Source organism: Aulonocara sp. 'chitande type north' Nkhata Bay, linkage group LG1, assembly GCF_057382095.1.
Source record: "Aulonocara sp. 'chitande type north' Nkhata Bay isolate Kocher_YH1m ecotype deep benthic linkage group LG1, A_spYH_male_GT1.1, whole genome shotgun sequence".
NCBI classification, from domain to species: Eukaryota; Metazoa; Chordata; class Actinopteri; order Cichliformes; family Cichlidae; genus Aulonocara; species Aulonocara sp. 'chitande type north' Nkhata Bay.
The window spans coordinates 19195892-19219240 of record NC_141344.1 but is presented as its reverse complement, the minus strand read 5'-3'; the positions used below and the strand labels follow the sequence as shown (position 1 = coordinate 19219240).

The 23349-nt window shown below is 41.3% G+C and overlaps 2 protein-coding genes across 4 annotated transcripts in view; one reads left to right on the top strand and one right to left on the bottom strand.

Annotated features, from left to right (window-relative positions):
• Positions 1 to 955: 955 nt before the first annotated feature.
• Positions 956 to 13189, top strand: sltm (SAFB-like, transcription modulator). Of its 2 annotated transcripts, none has more exons than XM_086287184.1 (20): positions 956 to 1114; positions 2481 to 2568; positions 2986 to 3041; positions 3155 to 3182; positions 4501 to 5095; positions 5707 to 5750; positions 5841 to 5953; positions 6060 to 6209; positions 6316 to 6413; positions 6497 to 6627; positions 6746 to 6846; positions 6939 to 6995; positions 7089 to 7243; positions 7340 to 7520; positions 7965 to 8089; positions 8480 to 8647; positions 8779 to 9090; positions 9188 to 9335; positions 9470 to 9624; positions 9715 to 13189. In XM_086287184.1, exons 1-20 carry the CDS (start codon positions 980 to 982, stop codon positions 9824 to 9826), a joined length of 2952 nt encoding a protein of 983 aa, XP_086143310.1. In that variant the 5' UTR covers positions 956 to 979; the 3' UTR covers positions 9827 to 13189. The 2 variants fall into 2 exon arrangements, with proteins under 2 accessions (XP_086143310.1, XP_086143302.1); XM_086287176.1 differs by having other exon boundaries at positions 6497 to 6657.
• Positions 12238 to 23349, bottom strand: part of mindy2 (MINDY lysine 48 deubiquitinase 2) — a 27838-nt gene continuing 16726 nt past the window's right edge. The window contains exons 7-9 of one of the 2 annotated variants that reach the window (XM_086287196.1): positions 20674 to 20847; positions 19591 to 19782; positions 12238 to 17787 (exon numbers count right to left, since the gene is read on the bottom strand). In XM_086287196.1, coding sequence (XP_086143322.1) covers positions 17599 to 17787; positions 19591 to 19782; positions 20674 to 20847 — 555 coding nt within the window. In that variant the 3' untranslated portion in view covers positions 12238 to 17598. Of the gene's footprint in view, positions 17788 to 19590; positions 19783 to 20655; positions 20848 to 23349 lie in introns of those variants that run through there. The other variant, XM_086287204.1, reaches the window with a different exon arrangement.

Genomic DNA, 23349 nt, shown 5'->3' with positions numbered 1-23349 from the left:
CTCCAAGTCCACAAAACACATGTAGACTGGTTGGGCAAACTCCCATGCGCCCTCAAGTATTAGTGGTGTGCGGATCGAGACTGAAATATCGATTCTTCCGATACCAGCAATTTATGTTCTAGAATCGATTCTCATATTATAATATCGATATTTTAGTACTCTGGGGTAAATTTGTAGTTTTTCCATTAAAATGAACGCAGTGAAAAGAAACTATACCATTCGGATCGTCTAATTTGGAAGGAACTACTTCCTCTTACGCCTTTCATAGTCATATGCGAAATACGGCTGTATAAATGTGTCGCAGCCCCTGGCCTGCACACTCACAACAATGGCTGAGCGCAAACAGAGTCATATGTGGACGCGTTTTACCTCCACAAACAGCCCAGACGCGGTTTGTGATATATGTGGCAAGACAGTGAGGTGTTGTGGCAACACCACTGACCTCGTCAAACACCTCGGAGTAAATCACATCACAGAATATGATGAGCTTATGTTGAGGCGAACTGAAGAGGAGGACCGGGACACAGACGTCTCTCGCAGAGTCCTTTAGTGCTGCAGGCAGGCAACATGCTCAAATAGCGCACAACTTCAGTTTTTTTTTTAATTTCTATATGATTATTCTGCATTATTAAGCAATAAAAACAAGTTGTCTGATGTCCTCTAATCATTATGAAGCAATATGGTTATGTTATTATTACAATTACATAATAAAATTATATATTGTATTATGAAATGCAATGAAACATTAAGTTTTTGTACAGAGTATCGGTATCGGATTAGTGTCGCAGATACCACCCTGAATTTTACTTGGTATCGGATCGGAAATCAGTGGTATCGCACATCACTATCCAAAATATTAAGTATTTGCCTTAACAATAGATGACGGTGAAGCATTTAATCAATAACTACTGAAAACCAACGAAGAAGACGCAGGGGGAAAGTGTCTGCGCGCGCAACCATTCTGTAATCTTGAGGTAAAATGGCGTCGGGTGCCATTTCAACCGAGTGCAAGAAGATATCGGAATTAAGAGTTGTTGATCTTAAATCGGAGCTCAAGCGAAGAAATTTGGACACCTTTGGTGTGAAGAGTGTTCTTGTCGCGCGACTTAGACAGGTGAGTCAGACGGAGCTGATGTGTGCAGAAACGATGACCGAGCCTGGCTGCACGGTGCACAGATGCTAACGCTAATGCTAGCCCGTGTAGTCACAGATTTCCCATCGATTCTAGCGAACAACACTCGTAGTTTAATTGCTAGAGTGACCGAGTTTTGGAGGCATTAAAGCTAGATATCTGTCGGGAAATATTTCGTGTTTGTAGCTCGGACCAGGAGCCAAGGGAGGTTGTGTTGAAGTATGTAAAAATGTTAGCGCTCGCCTTAAATTAGCGGGGGTGCCCAAACAAAAGGCCTGTTTATTCCCCCTTCGCCTCGAAACATCAGACGGACGAGGGCTCTCTGGTTCGATGCCGCATTTGAGGACCACTTAATCTCAGCGCAAACAGATGCAGCAGATTGCGCGTGATTGATCCCAGGTGCTGGAAGCGTGGATTTTATTGTTAAAATACGCATGCGCTCATTGTAAGTCCGGATCTAAATAAGAGCGCAGTGGCTGCTCTGTGTTTTTGGTTTTGCTTGTTTTCGATTGAGTTTTCACGATGAGTACTACTGACACATCCAGGGTACGGATAAAAGTGTTTTTTGTTTGTTTTTGTTTTGTTTTAGTTAATATAGTCGAACATGTGGTTGCTTTAAACAGACGGAGGAGCCTGTTTAATAGATTTTTAGCTAAACGTCAATACTGTCTGATGTTCACATTTAAAAGTCGGTCTCAGAATCAGAATACTTTATTAATCCCGAAGGAAATTAGGGTTACAGCAGGCAGCACGCTAATGGCGCATGCGCACTTACAAAGGAACCTTCTGACCAACTTTACACAAACATCATATTGGGGAGACATGCCAGAAGGTAGGCTGATAGGAAAAAAACAACGAAAATACATAACATGAGGTAAGAGGAGGACTGAGGTCAGACTGAGCTCCTAGTGGGAGAACAGTTAGATAACAGAAAAAACACCTCAGCACAAAAAGCACATGACTATCAATACACCATAGAAACACAAGACAACAGGGGCGGGTAAAGGGTAAGAGAAAGCCGGTGTATCCGGTCCTGCAGCATGTCTGCGCTGGTCCAGTCGACTGCCATCTCCCCCGGTAGGGCACAAGCATCGAAGGCGTTTGGAAAGGGAGGGGGGATGAGTGTGTGTATATCAGTGTATGTGTGTGTGTGTGTGTGTGTGTCCAGAGTTCAGTTGAGACAGTGTCCTTCGCCCCACCAGGCTAAGTAAACAGTCTTCCAGCCAACCCAGGTGGCCTTGCATGGAATGGGAAGGAACAGTCTAAACACAGTCGTTATCAGGGAGCTGTTTAATTATTTAATTTGCATACTGATTAATTAGTAATCCTAACTTGATTGTTCTTTAAGGCTATTGAGGATGAAGGTGGCGACCCAGAAAACATTCAGCTCCAGCTCTCAGCTGAAACACCAACTCGCAAAGGCGGAAAAGCTAAAGGTAATCTTTCTTTCTTATAAGAGTCAGGTTGCCCCAGGTGTGGTCAGCGAGACCCTGGCATCCTCTGTCAGAGGAAAGTGCATTTGTTGAGTGGGTGCTGGCTGTTACCCAGTCACATTCACAAAGACGGTGCTGCACCAAATACCTCCCTGCGATTGTTTTGGTCTCTAGCAGATTGACTGACCAGCCTCTTGGCCTACTTCAGTGGGGCTTTACCAGTCAATTCACAGTGACTGCCAGTAGCCACATTCAAACAACATTTGGATCCCTCCCCAGCCCCTTTTTTTCATTTTCAACAGCTAACATTTGTACTTATGCCTGGAGGTTGCCAGATGGTCACCGACCGGTGTGACTGGGGCCTCAACAAGTTCATGTTTTCTAAATGTTTTCATGTTGAGTTTTAATTTAATCTTTTAGGAAAGAAAGTGGATTCGGATTTGGACAACACCGTGGAAGATGACAGTTTTTCCAAGGTGACTGTGATAAACACATCTGTTGATGTTTGAGACATTGACACAAACCCTTTTTGTTGTTGTACTTGACACTGACAGCCTTCTCAACTCACCTGAGTGTTTTTGTTTTCTAGGAGGCTGAAGAGTATGAGTCAGAAAAGGGTATGTATGATAGCACACCAATCCCCAATGCTAACATTTGGATCCCTCCCCACCCCCTTTTTTTCTTTTTTTTCAACAGCTAATTCCAGGTACAATGCATATATCATGTGGTATTTCATGCTTCCGGTAGCTACTGCATCTATCTAGGTTGCAACACATAAAAGGAGGAACAAATACATGATTAATTGAGACATTTCTCAAGATCGAGTCAAGGTTTTTTTGTTGTTGTTTTGCATCGCATGTCAATCGTTGGATACAGGATGCCTGGGTACCCGGTTTTCTTGGATTGCTCAAAATATTTAAAAGAAATCAGTTGTTTGCTTCAGTGAATTTCTGTTTTTAGTGGCATTCGTCTCCCTACATCGCCTAAGGAAATGAAGATTGAATATATTCACTGAATGAATGAGAATTGGAGGCAGCACTAGCTTGTAAGATTTGAGGATCACTGCACTTTCTTGTTGTCACTGTGATTGACAGCATGATTGGACAGGACCTGTAAAATGTGTGTTGGGTAGATCTGAATGGTTCACTCCATTCGCCACAGGAAATGGGCACCTCGTGTTAGGTCTTGGCAGGTGAAACGCTCTGCGAATGAAGTCGGTACATGGGTTGACTCAAGGACTGCGACATTCATGTGAGCATGTTGTACACGTACAGAAGCCATTTGTCAAGAAACAGCAAGAAACCTCATACATTTGTACCCAGGTGGCTGCAGCCCACCCATGATGTGTGCAGTGAAGATGCCACAACATGTTCAGCAAGGATAGACTGTCGTACACAAAGGGATGGACTCTTTCTAACTGCATGGGTGTGACTGAATGGACACGTTACAGCGGGTTGGATTTGATGATAACTTTTTAACTTTTACATCCCCCCCCCCATATAAAACCTGCTAAGATAAGACATTTATTATACAAGAAATGCTGGATGATAAAGAAGATATCCTAAAACTCAGACGACTTTTCAAGAACTGACCCACCGGGAATGTATTTTGCCTAAATGGAGAAAACCCAAAAGATGAACTGATGCCATTCCTCCACATGTGAACTTTCTGAAGAGCGACCATGACTTGTCGTAGGACGTATCGGGAATTGAATTCATACTGAAGTACTTCATGTGTCAAGAAATGAGAAGCACGGAAATATTCCCACATGTCCAAGGAGATTGTGTGTTTTGTGTCTTCCTGTGGTGTCTACGCCCTCGATGACCATTAACACTAAATGTGCTTTCTATTCTACTTTATAGGTCAAGTAACATGCGACATGTCAAATGTTAAAAGTTGTGTTTTTGCCATGTTTATCCTTGTTAAATCCCTCAGATGTAACTGATACAGATGATGGTATTCGTGAAAATTCTAAGCCTCCACCCTGTGAGGACAGCCTCGCTCACTCTGAGGCTGAACCCGAGACAGACGCTGTGGCGGCTGAGGCTGATTCAGAGCCTGAGCCAGAGGTGGACGCTGAGCCCGAGGCCGATCCCGATGCTGAACCAGACGCGGATGAGGATCCAGAGGTCGAGCCTGAAGTGGCTGAGATGGATGCTGAAGCCATGAATTCCTCTAAAGAAGCCGAGGAGGATCACCTATCCGTCTCAATCCCAAACGAAGATGCCATCACTCTGGATGTTGATGGTGACGACCTCCTGGAAACAGGTAAACATGTGAAACTTCCAGATCCAGAGGCAGAGAAGGGCAATGATGAGCCAGAGGCCTCTGCTGAGATGAGCCCAGACGATGACATGAAAGCGAAAGAGTCGGAGGGCCACAAAGATGGTAAGAAGGACGATGGATCCCGTGGCGAGCCCATGAAGAAAGACGGCCGAGACGCCACGAAGAAAGCTGAAACGGGTGATAAAGAGAAGGATTCTGGGAAGAAAGGCCCCTGCACTACTGGGGCATCAGGTCAAGCAAAGAGGTTTGTCTTTCTATGTCAGTTCTTTGATACTACTACCAAGTCCAGCTCACTAAGAACGCAACATTGTGGGTAGCCTCAAGAAATATTTTTTTATTTTTTAAAAATTTTTTTGCCATGAGGGAGATGTTCACTGATGTACCTAATCCTGCCATTTACGGCATTGATTTATTTCTCTGAAGTCGGTTAAAATGTGAAGTTACCCACAAGCTGAGAGAACGACTCTTATTTTGTTACTTTGGCCTTTCCAGCAATTTTTAAGCCTTTTCCAGTTTCTACACAAGGCAGTGTAAAAGAGCATTAGTCTCTGTGATGACGGTTTTTTCCCCTTTGTGGCCAAATGATTCGCTGAAGTTGAACAAACCTCCGAAGATTTCATTTGTCCAGAGAATAAATTGGCTGACAACTTGACCCCATCTCACCACTGGAAAAATCAATGAAGCCTTTGAGACATTGGTTCAGATCCACGTCTTGCCTAAAGGATTTTTTTTTTCTCCCCCTCAACAGAACCACGAGTTATTTTATTCCACTAGCCGTGTGCCTGTCAGCTTACGTCATGGTGTTATTTACCGTCATTCATTTCCTGTTTGTTGTTTCAACCTTTTGCTTTTTAGCTCTTCAAGAGACAGAGATGGAAAAGCTGCAAAAGATGAAAAGGGTAAGGATGTTTTTAGAGAGGGAAAAAAAAAAATTCAGTGGTGTTTTGGTTTTTCTGATACTACTGCTGTTTGGAAAACATGTTTATTAGGAGCTGTGAGCGGCAACAACACTGCCAGCTCGTCTCGTAACATTTGGGTGAGCGGCCTTTCTTCAAACACCAAAGCAGCTGATCTGAAAAACCTTTTTGGCAAATATGGCAAGGTAGATAACGTCTTTTTTGTGTGTGTGGTTACTTAGTTGTCGTTACTTATTTTGAGCATAAAAAATATTCTTGGAATTTTATAGAGAAAACAAAAATTTCCAACAGGTTTTAAGTGCCAAGGTGGTTACGAACGCTCGCAGTCCTGGTTCGAAATGTTACGGCTTGGTGACGATGTCGTCCAGCACAGAGGTGGCACGCTGCATCTCCCACCTGGACTGCACAGAGCTTCATGGACAGCAGATATATGTTGAAAGGGTTGGTTGAATGCATTATGTCTCATTTCTTCATAGAATAAAACGTTGGTCCTGTATCACTCTTTTTGTTTTTTATTAATCTTGTTTTTTTTGTTTTTTTTCTTTAGGCCAAAAATGATCCATTCAAAAAGGAGCCCTCAAAGAAAGAAGCAGAGGAGAAGGCAAATGAAAAGCGCAATTCCACCGGGATGAAGGCGACTAACAAGTAAGTGACAGGAGGAAGCGGAAAAAAGTGCTAATGGTAATTGTATGAAAGCCTATTTAACTTTCTGTCCTTTTCTCATTTAGGCCACAGGCGTCCTACAAAAAAGAAGACAAGAAAGTTGATAAACTCTCTGAAAAGGACAAAGACGTATCCAAGAAGCAAGATGCCAGAAGCGGAAAATCCAGCTCCGTTTCATCTGGTTCAGGACACGAAGGTGCAAAGAAGGATGACAGAAAGCATGGCCGTAGGTTTTAGCCCTCTTCTCATCTCTGATTTGGAGAGTGTAACGTAGCTGCTTTGTGGTCATAATTTGCTTTTTGTTTTTTTAACAGGGGCAAAGAGCCCAAGCAAGATGATGGTGGTAGATCACAACAAGGGAGAGTCTAGTTTTGGCAAAATGAGACCTTTCAGAAGGGGAAAGTATTTTGACAAAGTAAGAATTATTTCTGCTTAATTGTAACCACATTTTAAATGTGTATTTGTCTTCAGATGAATACAAATGTGCTCTGTTTGATACTTTTTCAGCCTTTTGTTAACATGAACTTTCAAAGACGGCCAAGAAGTTTGATTCCTCCCGAGGAGGTATGAAGTTCTCTCTATACTTTTTGTTTGTTTGTGATTAATGTGCTTTAGTTCTTATTTTTTTTCAAGCTTGAATTTCTGTTTCCCTACTAGCTGGAGATGATGAAAGATAAAATGCGACCTTTTATGAAAAAGGGGGAGGAGCGGGACATCTTACCTTTTGAGAAAATCAAGGAGCAGAAGGAGCAGAGGATGCGTGAAAGGATGGCTCGTATGGAGCGTGTCCGCAGAGCCGTGGAGTTGCGCAAGTACGCACACAAGTTATTACACTTGGTAGATTTATAAAATGCTGAGGCTGCTGTATGTTTGAGTTTCAAGGCGAGGGATGTCTTGTTTGTCTTCAGGCGCCGTGAAATTGCAGAACATGAACGTCGGGAGCGTGAGCGTATCCGCCTGTTGCGGGAGCGTGAAGAGCGGGAGAACCTTCTCCGGGAGCGCCAGAGACTGGAGATGGAGAGGCAAAAACTGGAACGGGAGCGCTTGGAAAGGGAGAGGCTTGAGAGGGAGAGAATTCGTATAGAGCAGGTACAGCGTGAAACGTGTATCAGACTAACTTTTTATGTTATAGCTGTCATTTAGCGCGGCTAGAAATGGTGGTCACAGATGTAGCCGTCTACTAACCCTTGCATGCACTGACTGATATTAGCAGCTGGCACTCGAAAGCTGCTGTCAACATTTTGGTAATATGAAGCTTGTAATAGATGAGATGTGGTGGCAAATGCATGGGAAACTCCAATAGCTGTGAGAAAGTTTGCTGCTGCTTCGACAAAAAAACTGCCCAGCAACAGCATAATTAGCTTCTTTTTCATTAGCACTTAAGGGATAGAGGGGGCTAACCTGTTGAGGCAAGAGTGAGCTGAGGAAGATGGGAGCGGCTTTATCACGTCTTTAAATCTAAATCAAATCTAACGTAATGTTGTAACCGCAGCCATATTTTTAATTGTTTAAATTTGTATTTATTTTTTTCAGGAAAGGAGGAAGGAAGCGGAGCGCATGGCTCGTGAGCGCGAGGAACTGCGGAGGCAGCAGGAGCAGCTTCGCTTTGAGCAAGAAAAGAGAAACAACCTGAAGAGAGGCCGTGAAGTGGAACACGGGTACATGTAGTTTTGTCTCAGCTGTTTTAATGTGAAGACGAGTGTGGATAATCATTACCCATGAGTTACATTTATTTTAAAATGGAAACTGAGCAGCTGACGAAGAGCTTAACAGCTTTTTCTTCTGTTTTCTCAAAAGTAACATTTTGTTCAGTTTGACTTCGGTACAGAAAAGATCATCATTGGGTCTGTGTGTGCGCAGCACAACCATAATCTGAGAGTTTTTGGTTTTCATTAGGAGAGGGAGCGCTGTTATCGAGTGTCATTTACATAATATGTAAAGTCTGTGACGTAATGTTGTGTTTATAGTGGTAGCTAGTGTTATCTATATTGCAGAGTGACAAGTGGCGTCCCGCACTCGTGACTCAGTGTCTGTATTCGATGTTTCAGTCGACGAGACGACTCCTATTGGAACGGCAACAAGAAGATACAGCCTGACGCCCGTTTGAATCAAGGCTCAAACTACAACAGGCAGCAGAACCGCTTTACAAACTTCACTCCCCGAGAGAGAGGCCGCTTCCCCGAGACCGCCAGCCAACCACCCAACACGTATGACAGGTACACGTTTAAACTACATTAGTTTACTAATCACAATGTTGATGCCATTCGTTGGAATCATTTATGGACTCCAAAGAAAGCTTTTATTGCACTTTCGGTGAATTACATTTTGGTCCTCTTTGTGTTCCAAGACGAAACCGGTTTGACGGCGAGCCTGAGGTGAAGAAGAGTCGGCCTGCTCCTCACAGAGAAGGCTCCGGCTTTGATCGCTACCACAAAAACTTTGAAACGGTCCGCAGAGCTGAGCCGCCACCACCTCCACGCGCTGAACTTCGGGACACCGACCGCCGGGACAGAGACGACAGACGCCCCGCTCCCATGCACGATCGCCCTATGGGAGCAAGAGGCGCAATGCCGGGCATGTCGCACAATCGCGCACCGAGGGATGGAGGGCATGGATGGAAGAATGACGGCGGGATAAACTCCAATAAGGGAGATATGCGGTAAAGGAAAACTCCTGTTTGAAGATTAAGCATTATTAGTTGCTTGATGGTTTTGGAAAGCTAATCTCTCTTTGAAATCTCTTGCTGGGCTGAGCAGCGGGCCTATGCGCATGCGTGCAGAGCGATCGGGCAGGGATGGCCCAGGTGTCGGTCCAGGTCCTGCTCTCAGAGGAGGCCACTCCATCAACCGTGAAAGGAGCTTTAATGATCGAGATGAAAGAAGACCCATGGTGATGAGTGATCAGGTGAGTTTATCTTCTGAAAAAGGAGTGATGTCTTTCCCTGATCCTCCTGTACGATGGAAAACCTTTACATTTTGAGTTGGCTTTCCTCTGTGTGAGAGACCCAAACACATTCAGCATTTCCTTTGCCTCTGCAGCCTTTCAGCTCGGGTCGCCAGGTCGTAGTGGAACGTCACGGCAGGGAGCAGGGAATGAGGAAGGAGTGGCACGGTGGCTCAAGCTCCCAGGGTGGAGGCTTTTCCGATAATCGCAGGATGGGGGACTCTCGGAGCGCCATGATGCCGCCTTCCAGGTATGCTGCATAATGGAGACGTGTTGAGAAAGCAGAGTAGCGTGCCGCCCTTCCATCCTTCTCAGACATGACCTTTTTGTCTTTCTGCAGTCACTCTTCGTCTGGAATGAGCCGAATTGTACAGATCACCAACAACTCCATCCCCAGTGGCGGCACTGTGGGCGGATTCAAAACCTTCAAAGGAACGCCGCGGCAGTTCTAACCACAGCCACAAATCTGCAACATGAAAGCTCCTGAAGATCTGAAGACTTTTCTGAACTTTATTTTTAGAATATCAACTTTTTCTTTTTTCTTTTTCTTTTTTCTTTTGGCGGCACGTTTGTGCACAAAAGGTTGATGACACTATTTTATTTTGTATAGACAAGTGTACCTCCAGTGTAGGGTTTTTTTCCTGACAGTTTTGCTGTTACCATTACACAACCCTGTGCACATGTTTTAATAATATTTAGAAACCTTATTGTACAGCACAGTCTTTGTAACAAGTTTTCAAGTGATGTTAAGACTTCTCTTATTGAGTGTTCTCTGTACATTTTCAGTAGCCTAGCGTCACACTCAATTTTCCTGTGTAATATGTCTTTAGCGTATTATAGAACCCGACATGAAGGGATAATTGACTCATTTGGAAGTTTCACAGATGACGAAAAGAAATATCTTTTTTGAAAAGTCATTTTTGCTGTGGATGTCCTGTTTTTGTAAAAGAAATGATTATAAAACTGTAAAAGAGCCCGCATTGTAGCTAAATACCTCTCATAGGCCACAAATTGAATCACAGACAGGTCTGTGTGTCTAAACTCAAATTTGACTTTCAGGTCAAACTGCAGGGCATTCAGTGGAGGTAAGCGAGGCTTTTAAGGGCACACATGGTTGTTGTTTGCTCATTGTTATTTCAGTGAAATTTGAACATTTGCTTTTCAGCTTTTTTTCCCTTTTTGTGAAACTTGTATTGTAGAGACATCCTGTGTCCATCATTGAACTCTCTCATGCTAGCAGGAAGTATCAGTGTAGAAAGTTTGAATTTGAAAAAGTGCACAAGATGGGTAAAACCTGCCCATTGAAGGGGACATCATACTGTATGTAGACTGTAAGCTTCGTGTCAACTGTGACTAAACCAACATCTTGCCTCTGTCTCGTCTTGTTCGGTCATTTCAGTGCTTTTTTTTTTTTTTTAAATTTTGTTTAAAAGCTCGTTAAGCTTCGTAATTCTTTCAGAGCTGGACCAATACTGCACACCTCGGACTGCCATGCATGTAGTTGGATTTAAATTTAAATTACACATCTGTTGTAACTGGTTGAAGCTGATTCAACTACCAGGAGGGGGGGTGGGGGGAGTGAGAAGCCAAATGTCTTTGTGCTGAGTCTTCGGTCATGCCAGGATCAGTTTGCTTGTGGGCCTCAGCGTGAAACTGTTGATGCGGTGGGAGTGAAGATCTCTCAGCTAGTGCGTGTACGTGCTTTGCCAGTTGGAAGTTTAAAATGAAATACAAGTTTCTGTGTGTGTGTGTAAATGTTTCCCCCCCCCATACTTTTTTTAAGAACAGTGATTATGAAGTGGTGGATATCTTGAGAGTTGACTGGTTTATAAAGCAACACATAAAACACTTTACTAAAATCCATATATTGCTTACAAAAATATGTTTTAGAGAACTTTCATAAGAACCTTAGACTTACTCAGTAAACTAAACTTAGTTTAGTCATTTATTCAATTTCAGTTCAATTTTATTTCACAACAACAGTTGCCTCAAGGTGCTTTATATTGTAAGGTAGACCCTACAGTAATACATACAGAGAAGAAACCCAACAATCATATGACCCCCTATGAGCAAGCACTTTGGCAACAGTGGGAAGGAAAAACTCCCATTTAACAGGAAGAAACCTCTGACAGAACCAGGCTCAGGGAGGGGCGGGGCCATCTGCTGCGACCGGTTGGGATGAGAGAAGGAAGACCGGATAGAAGGTTTGAGGGGTCATCTGTTCAGAGGTGCCCTTCTGCAACTTGGTTTTAATTAGTGGTTATTTCCTTTGCCTTCCTGTCAGCTCAGAGCAGTCTGGCCTTTTCTTGTCTTACCTCTGACACAAAAGGGCATTTTCGATGGTTGTGTGTAGAACTGCAGCAGGTCATTTTGACCATGTCTCAATGATTAATTCTAATGAGTTGCTGCCATACGATTGGCTAATTAGGTGTTTTCAAAAAGAAAACAGTTGAACAGGTGTACCTAATGATGTGGTTGGTGAGTGTATATTCCACTGCAGTGTCTAACCAACTGGTACAGTGTCCTTGGACTTTTATGCTTCATACATCTTGTTCATATGTAAGGCAAACAGATATAACCAGTTCCTCCCACCTGGAAAAAAAAGTAACCAAGTCAATCTTACAAAATATTTTTTATAGTGTGAAGGTGAAGTTTTGCACGGCTTCAATACATACGATAATGAAACTGTATTAACTGATTCTCAGGTGGTCAGGTTGGAACTTTTTTCCAGAATGGATTAATTTTACGTGGAATGATCCAACTCACAGTTCCAGTTTTCACACATACAGGCTATGAAATGGTGCAACTTCCACTTTTCTCAAAAGACATTAAGACTTCAAAGCAATGACAACAAACCAACAACTTATCTTAGTTTTTTATTTTCCTGGTAACTTCTAATCAGGTTGAATGTCCCTCGTCTATAAGGCATTTTGTTATATATATATATTTATATATATATCACCATATACAATATGTGACTGTAATGTGAAAGGCTACATACATTATTTGGTCATTTATGTAAATACATGAACATTGAAATCAACACAAATGAGTAACCTCCCATATTCACAAACGCTTTCCTTTTTGTTTGCTTCTTTTATGCGAAATATAAACAAAACAGGCCGGACAGTGGAAAAAAAATTTCTTGGGGTAATCGATGATGAACTTTTACTCCTCTTTATTTTTCAGCCCACACTGTACATGCATCACAGGGTAAAATCTGGGAGTTTTGATATTGCAATAAAGAAAAGATCTCCCTTAGATTGCTCAGCACTCTGGATCTATCCGTCACACAACAACAATGAACATTTCCCTCTGCTACATTAATGAAAACACTCAAGCCTGATGAAGCATTTTCACATTTGTATGTACTTTTGACCTGTTGCCTTTCTTTGAGAACATTGTGTAATGAAATGATGGATTTGATGGGAAAAAAAATAGTTAGGGGTTAACCTACACCATTTTTTTGCTGATGGAATTGGATACCAGTGGAACTGAATATCAGCGCCGAGCTGATAACTCCAGCCTTTGTATTGGTATACTTGAGTCTGGTGTAGATGTACCGCTAACTACGAATATATCAAATTGCAGCAAGTTCTATTGAAGGTGCTATGGCCCGATTTCCAAAAACATCTGGATGCTGTGAAAAATATAAATTAAACCACAAGAAGACTTTAAATTAATTTAAACCATACATTTAATTATAAATACTACAAAAGCGCCATATGTTATAACTAAGCAACTTTTTAATGCTCATTTTGAATTTGAAGCCAGCAACACAATAAAAAAAACCCCAAAACAAACAAACAAATAAGCTCTTATTGATAACTGCACAGAATTTAGTGATTTCATCATTTTCATCATCAATACAAGAGTCAGAGAATCTGGACAAAATCTCTCAATACAAATGACAAGGCTGGAAAAACCTGAACTGAATGACTGTGAGGATCATTAGGCTCTGGGGCTGCACTGCCTTAAAAACAGGGATAATCATGGTGGGAATCACTGCGTGGAGTCTGAAACAGTTCTGCAAGCAGTGATGCTGCATCCACAAAGTTAAAAACCTCATGTACAGCAAGATCCATAAACACCACGGTCTATTTTATAGTGGACTGAGCCGAAGCAGACAACTGTGCGTGGGTTTGAATGGTCTTTCTGGAAACCACTGGCACCACGTCCTCCAGAGTAAAAAGGACAGGGGCTGTTCAGATTGTTTAAAAAGCAGCACCTGTGATTATACGGAGGCCCATGAGCAACACGAGCAATTTGTTAATCTGCAAAGGTCCCATTAATGCTGAACAATATCTACAGATTTTGGACCAACGTGTTTCACACGGAAGAAAGGGATGTGACAACAGCATGGCTCTGTTTTTAGAGAGTCTGGCTACTAAATTTGAATGCTTACACAATCAAAATCTCTCAAAAAGGGGGAAAACATGGCATTGTGAAAAGAAAATGCGACTTTAGATTTATTTGAAATGTGTTCCTGGCATCATATTCAAAATGTGCATATGTAAGAAAAAGTAAAAAAAACAAAACAAAAAAACGCCAGTTTTAATATTTGATATGTTGCCTGTTTTTCTATTTAAGTTCAAAACAGGGTTTCTCTATGGAAGCTTGTTGCTGCCACTGAAAAAATCCCAAACAATTTTAGCTAAGCCAAGTCAAAATTTCGAAGTTATTTTCTCAATTTGGGGTTACAAACTCAAACTTCTGAAAAAGTAAGTCAACATTGTGAGATTATTATGAACTACGAATGGCTCCTTTTTCAGTGGCTGAAACAAGCTTCCATATCTCTCTGCAAAGTTGTATGTTTTGTCTATTTTTACATTTTGCACAACATCCCGCCATTTCTGGAAACAGAGTGGCTCCTTGTAACAGATGTATCCTTTCATTTTAAGCCAAAACATTTAATCAGCCCTTTCATACTTTTACAAATTCGTATTATTTAGCTGGCTTAAGAGCAACTGCTACTAAGAATTATTATTTTGGCCATTATTTACTTTTTTTAAGGTACCCAAAAGAACAATAGCACTCTTGCACAATTTGTGTTCCGTAGAAAATGAGGTATGTTTTTTTTCCTGTTAGTGCATATCAATGTAACAGTGCAAAACCAATTACAACAACTATATGTTCAACGATCACCTTGTCAAAATACTAATTTTACAGCATTTACCCCACCATCACTTTTACAAGGCATACAAGAGACCACTTTGAGACATTAAACACACAATATCCTTCTGATCAATTCATCATAGGAAGTAGGGTGAAACCAAACACATTACAACAAAAATACTTAATTCAGGTGATAATGACTAAGAGTAGCAAGCGGATGCACAGTAGTAAATCTGAAACAATAGTAAAAATCTGTGGCATTTAGGTAACTTCACGCTGTATTCAAACAAAGACCCACATAAAAATCTTCAAAATCAAATCCAACTTTAAAATAAAGTTTAATTTTAAAAAAATCTCCTCTGGAATGTTTAATCAGCATGTTGTTGATGGGCCAAGACAGGGTGAAAAAAAAAATCAGAAAGCCTCCCCTCTATCTTCTTAAAGAGAAATTTTGATTACTTTATTACTTTAAGGTGCATGAAAAAAAAATCTGCAAAGAAGTAACAATGTTCCTTAACCCTGTTCAGCGAGGTCTTTATTTTTCACCAGGACCAGCCAGTCCATTGCTTTTTACTGTTATTTGAATGAATTCAGCCGTCAATAACAGTGTTAGTGTCAAGTCCTTCAAAGTGTCCTAATAGTTGTGTGGTGTGTACATATAACGGATGCTTAAAAGTTGCGACTGAGATAGTGACTTCAGGCCGAGGAACCGTGTCATTAGAAACATTAACATCTGAAAAGACACCCGAGGATATGTCCCATCAAAAAAGGCCTGAGAGAAGTTCTGACGTTTACGTGAAAAATGTATGGATTGTCTCATTCTAGTAATACGCCTGTTTCCTTTTGTCCTATAAAATATGCTGAAATGCTGTAAGGCGTTATATATTCAACTGTAGTTATGTATATATATACAAAACATAGCCTTGCTAGGGCCAAAGAAACAAATGGGGAGCACAAACTCCAGCCATCACACAAAGCTCGTAAGAAAGGTTTCCCACACAGTAGGTAGCCTGCTGTCCTGACAGAGAATTTTCTTCTCACTCAACAAAATAATGGAGACCACTTTACAAGCGCTGCAAAGACCTCCTACGCCAACTGTCTCCCTCAGTCTCTAGCAGAAGGCTCGAGTCAAGGCATCCGACTGGAATGTGTAGATAGAAAAAGTTTGTCAGGAGGCAGTCCCATGGTATAATAATGGCACAAACCACTAGCTAAATTATAAGAATGGGTTAGATAAATATGTACATCATGTGTCTGCATGCGCAGCGCCGCAGTGAAAATGCACAAAAGTTTAAAGGTGATACCACAGAATTTCCTACAACCTCCAAAGACAGCTCTGTCTGCGAACTTTGGGCCTGAATGTTCATAAATATCTGATAAAATTAGTCTTCTCTGAAGCTGACTAAGAAGGGGCTAGGAAAGGGAGAACTGTGGAGAACAATGGGAGAAAAATTCAAAGCAGAAAATGATCTTGTAGAGCCTGATATATACAGATACCGATATTTGATTTAAAAATCTGATTTTATAATAAATTAGCCACAAAACAAACAGATTTCCGTAACATTTGTTATTTTTTAGTTTTATTTTCATTTTCTCGTTTATGGTCGACTCTGCTCGGATTAGCCGGCAGTCGTTTGGGTTCCAAACACTTGTGTTGCCAACAAGGAAGTTGCAAAGTGCCCTCTGGTGGACAAAGTATGCAACATCAACACTCATAAAATAGCTGAAGGGTGTTTCTCCCATCTCTTCTTTACTTTATTAGTTTACATTTATTGGCCACTATGATTGCCGATATTGACAAACTGTCAAATGGCTAATATCATAGGATACTATCGGCCTGCTGTTAAATCTGACTCTATTATATTGTATATCCTGATGTCACATATTTGGAGTCCAATTTATATGTTAATAAAAGGACCTCCGTTGTTCAGAGAAATGTATGTGGATTACTGAATTCAAAGCCCTGATTCTAACAGTGTCTCCACACACACAGACACATACGCTCTACAGGAAGCTGTCAGAACAGACTTTCAAACTACCGCTCACTCTAAACTAGGTGCCATCGAACGCAAACCTAATCTGCCGAAAGATAGGCGCGTCTCAGAAACATCAGATTCAGACATAACGTGCCAACGTAATCTTCAGTTTTCCTGTCCCAAATCTTGTTTTTGTGAAACAGAATCACAACAAAAAAGACACAAAATGTCCCAAATGTGTAGCTTAACTGATGCAGCATACAAAAAAAAAAAAAGAAAAAAAAAAAAGCAATCTTGTTACATCAGTGATGCTCAGTAAATGACACGTTTATACCAAAGTAGCACACGTTTACTGCACATACACATTCAGACAGAGCAGAATACAACACTGCCATACTCTGGTAAGGCAAATCTGAACAGGGCAAGCTGTGATGAGTGTTGTAACATAGCTACAGTATCTGGCAGCTAATTAACCCTTAGTATGTAGTGTTTCAGAGGGGACACGAGTGGCGTTACATCGACTTCCCTTTAGACTGCGAGAAAAGGAACAAAAAAGAAAAAAACATAGAACCTCTCCCAAAGCTACAGGTTACTCAGATAAATAAAATGTGAATGTTGGCATCAATGGCTATATATGTTTTGTAAATATTGACGCATACAAAAAAGCTTATAAGCTGCACTACTGAAAAAAATGACCAAAGTGAGTTAAGTTTTGTAAAAGAAGAGAATGTGAGAGGGTGAGATTTTGTTTCTTCGGATTATGTCGTTGGCTATAAAATACACCATCCCCAGGTAAACTTGACCCCCCTCCCTCCCTTCACAAATATAGTGTGCAACTTGTAACAAAGTTTGGCGGACTCTAAGAAAGAGAAGGGGTAGTAGTTGTTGTTTTGCCCCTTCCTCTGATGTCCAGGTTCCACTGAGGATAGAGGATAGCAGGCACCAGTGGTTTGGGAACAGCAAATCCTCTGTTAGTCACATCTCTCCTCAATCGTCTCCTTCCCTTGTTTGCCATCAAGTGGGGGCTGTGCGTTGTGTGTGTCCAGTCCATGGAGAAAAAACTCTGTCCCCTTTCTCACAGATAAGCAAATGCACAAAACACTCACATGCACACTCACGCAGACAGCTATATGTTACAAAATAACACATTTGTCTTTATCTTTTGATTCTTTCTTGTTTTTACGCTCCCCACTAGATGACTGTTTCCCCGGGCTGGGTGTGGCTCCAGCCGGTGCTGCTACGCCACCGCTGGCTGCTGCTCCCCCTGCTCCTGGACCACCTCTGTCCGTCTCGGCCCCCTCGGCAGCATCCTGCTGGCCCTCCTTCCCGAACAGGACAGCAAAAGAGTAGAAATTTACAGCTTTGTTTGTATTTGTTGAAAAACTGTGGCAAGAAATGATCAACCAAAAATTAATCTCTCTCTGGAATTAATTACACAGACTTTGAGAGGTAAACTAAAGCTATTTCACACATGCACTGCAGTCCTGAACTTTAACAGGACTCTACCAGGCAGGTGATCATGAGAATGCAAACACATGATGCATTCAGGTTGAACGTGGTCGCTCTGTGAGCTCTTTCAAGTCTGTAATTCGCACTGATGTGAGAATAATCATACAGTACGGTGCATTTACCACCAGGTACAGGACACAAAGACAAACACCATCCACACCTAACCCATGCAGACAGATCCCTAAAGTAAAACATATTTAGAATTTAAGATGACCTATTCTGTTTGATTTTCATTTTATGACATATTAACTTCATGTTGAACACATAGTATGAATGTGTTTAATGCTGTGTGGTAAACATGGGAAAATTATCATAATCTGATTGTCCTGACACCCTGCAGGACGTTAAGACGTGTCCTCATGAAACTTTGGCCATGTGTGTCAGTGTTACTTACGGCAAGAGTGATTCACAGTAATTACCTCAGCCAAGGAGGTACTTGGTAGCGTGTATGAACATAATAGCTTAAAAAGATTTGAATGAATCCTGATCAATCTTTTTAGTGGTGTACGGGGGTGGGGGGGTGGGGGGTCGCAATCCATTAATAGTTGGCTTACATCCACCAAGGTTTTCAAGGTCAACTTCATAATTTGATTGGTTGAAAACTGAGAAAAAGCCTTAGAAACTGTGATTCTTACAAGTGTGTGTCTTGTCAAAATATAGCAATCTATTATATATCACACTTGACCTCTGACCTCTCCTTCAAAGTGAATAGATTGATCTGATGGTCAAAGTAGTAATGATATATAGAGTTATTTAAAACTGCATCTCTCACTGCAATTGTTTGTATTAATGACATATAGGCACACTGGGAATGTTAGATGGGTATATCATGTACTTTGGACCTCTGACCTCTTCTTCAACATTTCTGAAATGATACTGATATATGGAGATTTTAAATATCACATCATTTACATCCAAATATTATGCCACATTTGGCTAATTTCACTTTTACATTTTACTTTACCCTCTCTTTCCTTCCAGAACGTTATATCTGCTTTTTTTGTAAAACAGTCAATTGAAAATTCGTGAATAACAACAACAAAAATGTGAATTTTTAGACAAAGACGGGCGAGGCTGAGATGGTTTGGACATGTGCAGAGCAGGGATAGGGGATATTTTCGACAAAGGATGTAGAAGATGGAGCTGCCAGGCTGGAGGACGAGAAAGGAGCACAGGGAAGATAAATGGATGCAATGAAGGAGCACATGCAGAGGGTTGGTGATAGAAGAGGACGCTAGGGATAGGGTGTGATGGAGAGAGATGCTCCACTTGGGCGACCCCTAAAAGGAGCAGCCGGAAGAAAAATGTAAAAAAGGAGAAAAGCTGTATAAAGAAACTGATGTGAATAAAACTGAAGAGTTTTACTTTTATCTCCTGTTCTCTGTTTTATTTCTTTTTGTCCACTTTCTGAATTTTATACTCTGCTCACACAAATTAAGGAGAAAAAGGATGATTATTTGCTATCACCTTCCCCTTTTCATCATCAGTTCCTCCTTTGTAATTCCGCTCTCTGATGCAGACATCTTTCCGTTTCCAAAAGGTAAACTTTACCCTCCGTGGTTCATAAAATTACCTCCTTTCTTACCTGCTATCTCCCTATCTCCCACCCTCCCTACCTGTGCGTGTGCTGCTGCTGCCACCGCCGCCTGCTCCTGCTCTTGCTCCTGGTAGTACTGGGAGGCTCGTCGGTCCTCTTCCTCCTGAAGCTTTTTCGCCAACTCTAGATCACTGATGCCTTCTGGGAGTTGTTCCCACTGTAAGTCCTGGCTTTGCTGCTCCTGCTGCAGTGACAGCGCCATCAGATAATCCTGATAACAGACATGAACACACATATAAAGGTGGAGAAAGAATCACCTATGAGCAAATCTATCACTGCAACGCTTAAATCCATCAAATACTGTGTTATGGTTATTGAACAGTTGGTCACAAGCCTCAAGTTTTTCCTTATTCGGAGAAACAACTGTGTCTGTCGTCTACTTTGTCAGAGTGCATTATCTAAAGTGTTTCCTTGTCTATGCTATGCACAGTGTCGCTGTAAAGATGGTGAATTTTTTTCTTCATCTAACTGAAGTCATGAGTCGTCCATAAAATACAGTTTTCTTACAAAACCAGTTTTGCTGATAAGGAGTGCTAGACCTGAGTAAGCAAGAAGAATAAAAAGTAATAGCCCCTCTGTTCATGTCTCATTGGTGCATGTGTGGGAGCGAGGCAGAAAATCTGTGTTCAATCTATTTTGGTCCACCGAGAAGAAGACAGCTGTGAAACAGGTAAAAGAGCATCACAGACAAACACAATGCATTGATAGGGACCACAGTGAAGCATGCATTAGAGGGGGGCAAGGTGCCATGCAGCCTTGCCCGGTGCTATTCAGGCTGCCCTGTATGTGATTTGCACTGGGAGCTACAACACATTTATTATTTAAGAAGTTTCCATTATATTTTTTTTTAGCCTGGGTTGACGCAGAGTTTATTTCTTTGGCTTCATTTCCCGTGTCTATTCACTTCGATAATTCTGTCTCATGCGAACTGGTGTTGTGTTTCATTGAGGCCAATGCTTTAAAGCAGCTAAAAAAAAAACAAACCAAAACGTTACTTTGTGTCACACTGATGGTGTGAAAAGCACAACACATTTAAACACATCACGGTCTGGACGGGAATTGTTACTGGTTCTGCTAGTCTTGCCTGCATCAGTGCTCAGACCTGGTCTATCTGATCCTGCTGGCCACGGTATACAGTCTCTGGATCAGAAGGAGGCCGCAACCTGAACTCCGAATCGCAGAAATTGCCGTCGCCGTCAACGTTGTGCAGACTTTCCCAGACAACCTTCTCCTCCGTCAGGAAACCTTGGTCTGTAACCAGAAGGTACAGCTGGCCCTGGGAAACAACACACACAGATTACACACATCTTATCAGTGTATACAAACATGCTGTTAGTACAATGTGTATTTGTTATTACCACAAAGGAGGTGAAGGACTTTCAAAGGTTATTTGTCAGATTTGGTCAATGTGATAGCGCTGAAGGTCAAAGTAAGCAGTCTCAGTTCCAGAATTTATCAGCTTTGTGGAGCCAGAGATTATTGTCTACCATTTTCTATTTTCATCATTTAAATGATCATTATTAATAATACATGCCAATGCCACAATATTAGTTGGTCTGTTGGTGGTGTTGGCAAACTGATTTACAGGACTCAGGACAAGGATGGGTACCAATATCCGGTGCCATTATGGCACCAGTTCTGACATAAACGGTAGTAACCAGACCGAAAAGCAGCGCACATTTCGGTGCTTTTTTCCCCCCCCCCCGAGATGTCATACACTTTGGATTCTAGCCGATCATTTTACCTTTCCAAGTACAGTAGGCGGGCCCAGGTACGTACGTTCTTTTAGAGCAGAGCTACAGATTAAAAATGCCCAAGGCGAAGCGGTCACAAGTCTGGCTGTACTTCACAGCAAAAGATGCAAACTCAGCAGCCTGCAACAAGTGCTTTAAGCTGATACTGTGCAAAGGAGGTAACACCTCGAATCTGATGAAACACCTGGCGACGCATAGCATTTTTTTAAAAGCTATCAAATGTACCGTATTTGATAGCTTGCTGCGAGACCTCACACAGAGCACATCTACTGCGGGTGTGGCAAATCTCCATTAGCGAGTTAGCTCGGATCGCTCCGTGTGTAGGGCTGGACCGTGCTTATCATTTTGCAGAAAAAAAAGAGACTGCTAAAAATAAAAACATAGGAGGTTTTTGGACAAAGTTTGTGTTCTCCATTCTTTAAGCACCGGTTCGAGCACCGGCATCATTTCAAAAGTATCGATTTGGCACTGGTATCGGATAAAACCTAAACGATACCCATCCCTACTCAGGACCCCAGCTTTTACAGGCCATCAGGCCATCAGACTGCTGAACACGTCATAGACACCTCACCTTCACTACTGGAACTTCAACATTATGCACTACATACTGTACATTAATGCCACTGTTTTGCACATGTCTCAACTCTGTATATTTTTATATATTTTATTTATTGTTGACTCTATTTAATTTGTAAAATATGTGTGTATACACACACACACGTAGCAAAAAATATTAAGTATACACATTCCGAAATTATTTTTTTTTGCATATACTATTATATATTGTACATATATTTATTAGTTTCAGATTTAGCCATTCGTATATTTTGCCTGTTTATGTTATTGTATTTTGCACAACTCTATTGCTTGTGAAGCTCGCACACAAGAATTTCACTCGCTTGTGCTGTACCAATGTACCTGCACATGTGATGTGACAATAAAAGTGATTTGATTTGATTTGATTTACCATATAAATGTCACCTTAGGCCACTGTTAAGTGGTTGCCAGGCAACATGATGGTGTAAAAAAAAAAATTACATAATTTTAACGTTTTGAGGCTATTAGATGTTACTAATAGTTACTGCTGTAACATTAAAATATGATTCTTTTATAAGGTTTTACAGGTGCATTAGTTAAAGTTAAAAATGGGTCACTTTAGTCTGTTGCTAGGTGGTTGCTAGGTAACATGGAGAGATAATATGTAACCTAGATAAGAACCTTCAGAGGCCTAAGATGTGCCTGTGTGCCAGTGTGGTTGTTGAATTTTGGATCATGGAACGAGTATGTAGACAGACAAAGTTATATTATTACTCTTATTGTTATTTTCCTTATAATTATGATTATTATTATAATGAGTTTGGTTACAAAATATTAAGTTGAGGAAATGTTGATTGTTCTATAATAATAAACTCTTTCACAGGATTAACTCTTTTGATGTCGGACATAAAGTGCTTCGGTATTTATCTGATCCCCTTCCTCGGATCCCCATATTAATTATTTGAAGGAGAATTATTTATGAAGAATAAAAACAACGTGCCAGTGTTCAGATTAAATCACATGCTAGACCCTACACATACAGTCTTCACAGATAAATAAGGCTGTTTAGCATGTATGTGTACAAGTTCATGCAAAGGTCTGCTTTGGAGTGATTACAAGAGACCATGGGCTGTTATTATGCTTTGTCTGATGGTTGTTGGGCACACACATGCACTGCTTTGCTTATATTGGCAACAAGTGTACTATTCAAAATGAAAGAACAGACACTCACTTCCCCTTCCGTGGATAACAGGAAAGGTTATTCCCTGCTGCAGATATATGGTAAGCAATGACCCTCTTAGGGTCACTGTGAATGTGGTGTCTAATGTTATGTACACATAAATAAACAGCTTTCTTCAGACTGATGAATATATTAAAGCATATCATTAACTACACAGATGCCACTTAAAGGCAAAAGAACTACTCATCAGAAACAAGAAAGTGGTTGAGCTGTTTTCTGTGAGCTCAACTGTAACTTATTAACACTT

Bases quoted from the DNA above. Each gene is read 5' to 3' on its own strand.
- sltm (XM_086287176.1), top strand. From the start codon at position 980: ATGGCGTCGGGTGCCATTTCAACCGAGTGCAAGAAGATATCGGAATTA. The intron at 5,751-5,840 runs GTAAGGATGTTT...CATGTTTATTAG, and splicing joins AGCTGCAAAAGATGAAAAGG to GAGCTGTGAGCGGCAACAAC. The intron at 6,847-6,938 runs GTAAGAATTATT...ATACTTTTTCAG, and splicing joins GGGGAAAGTATTTTGACAAA to CCTTTTGTTAACATGAACTT.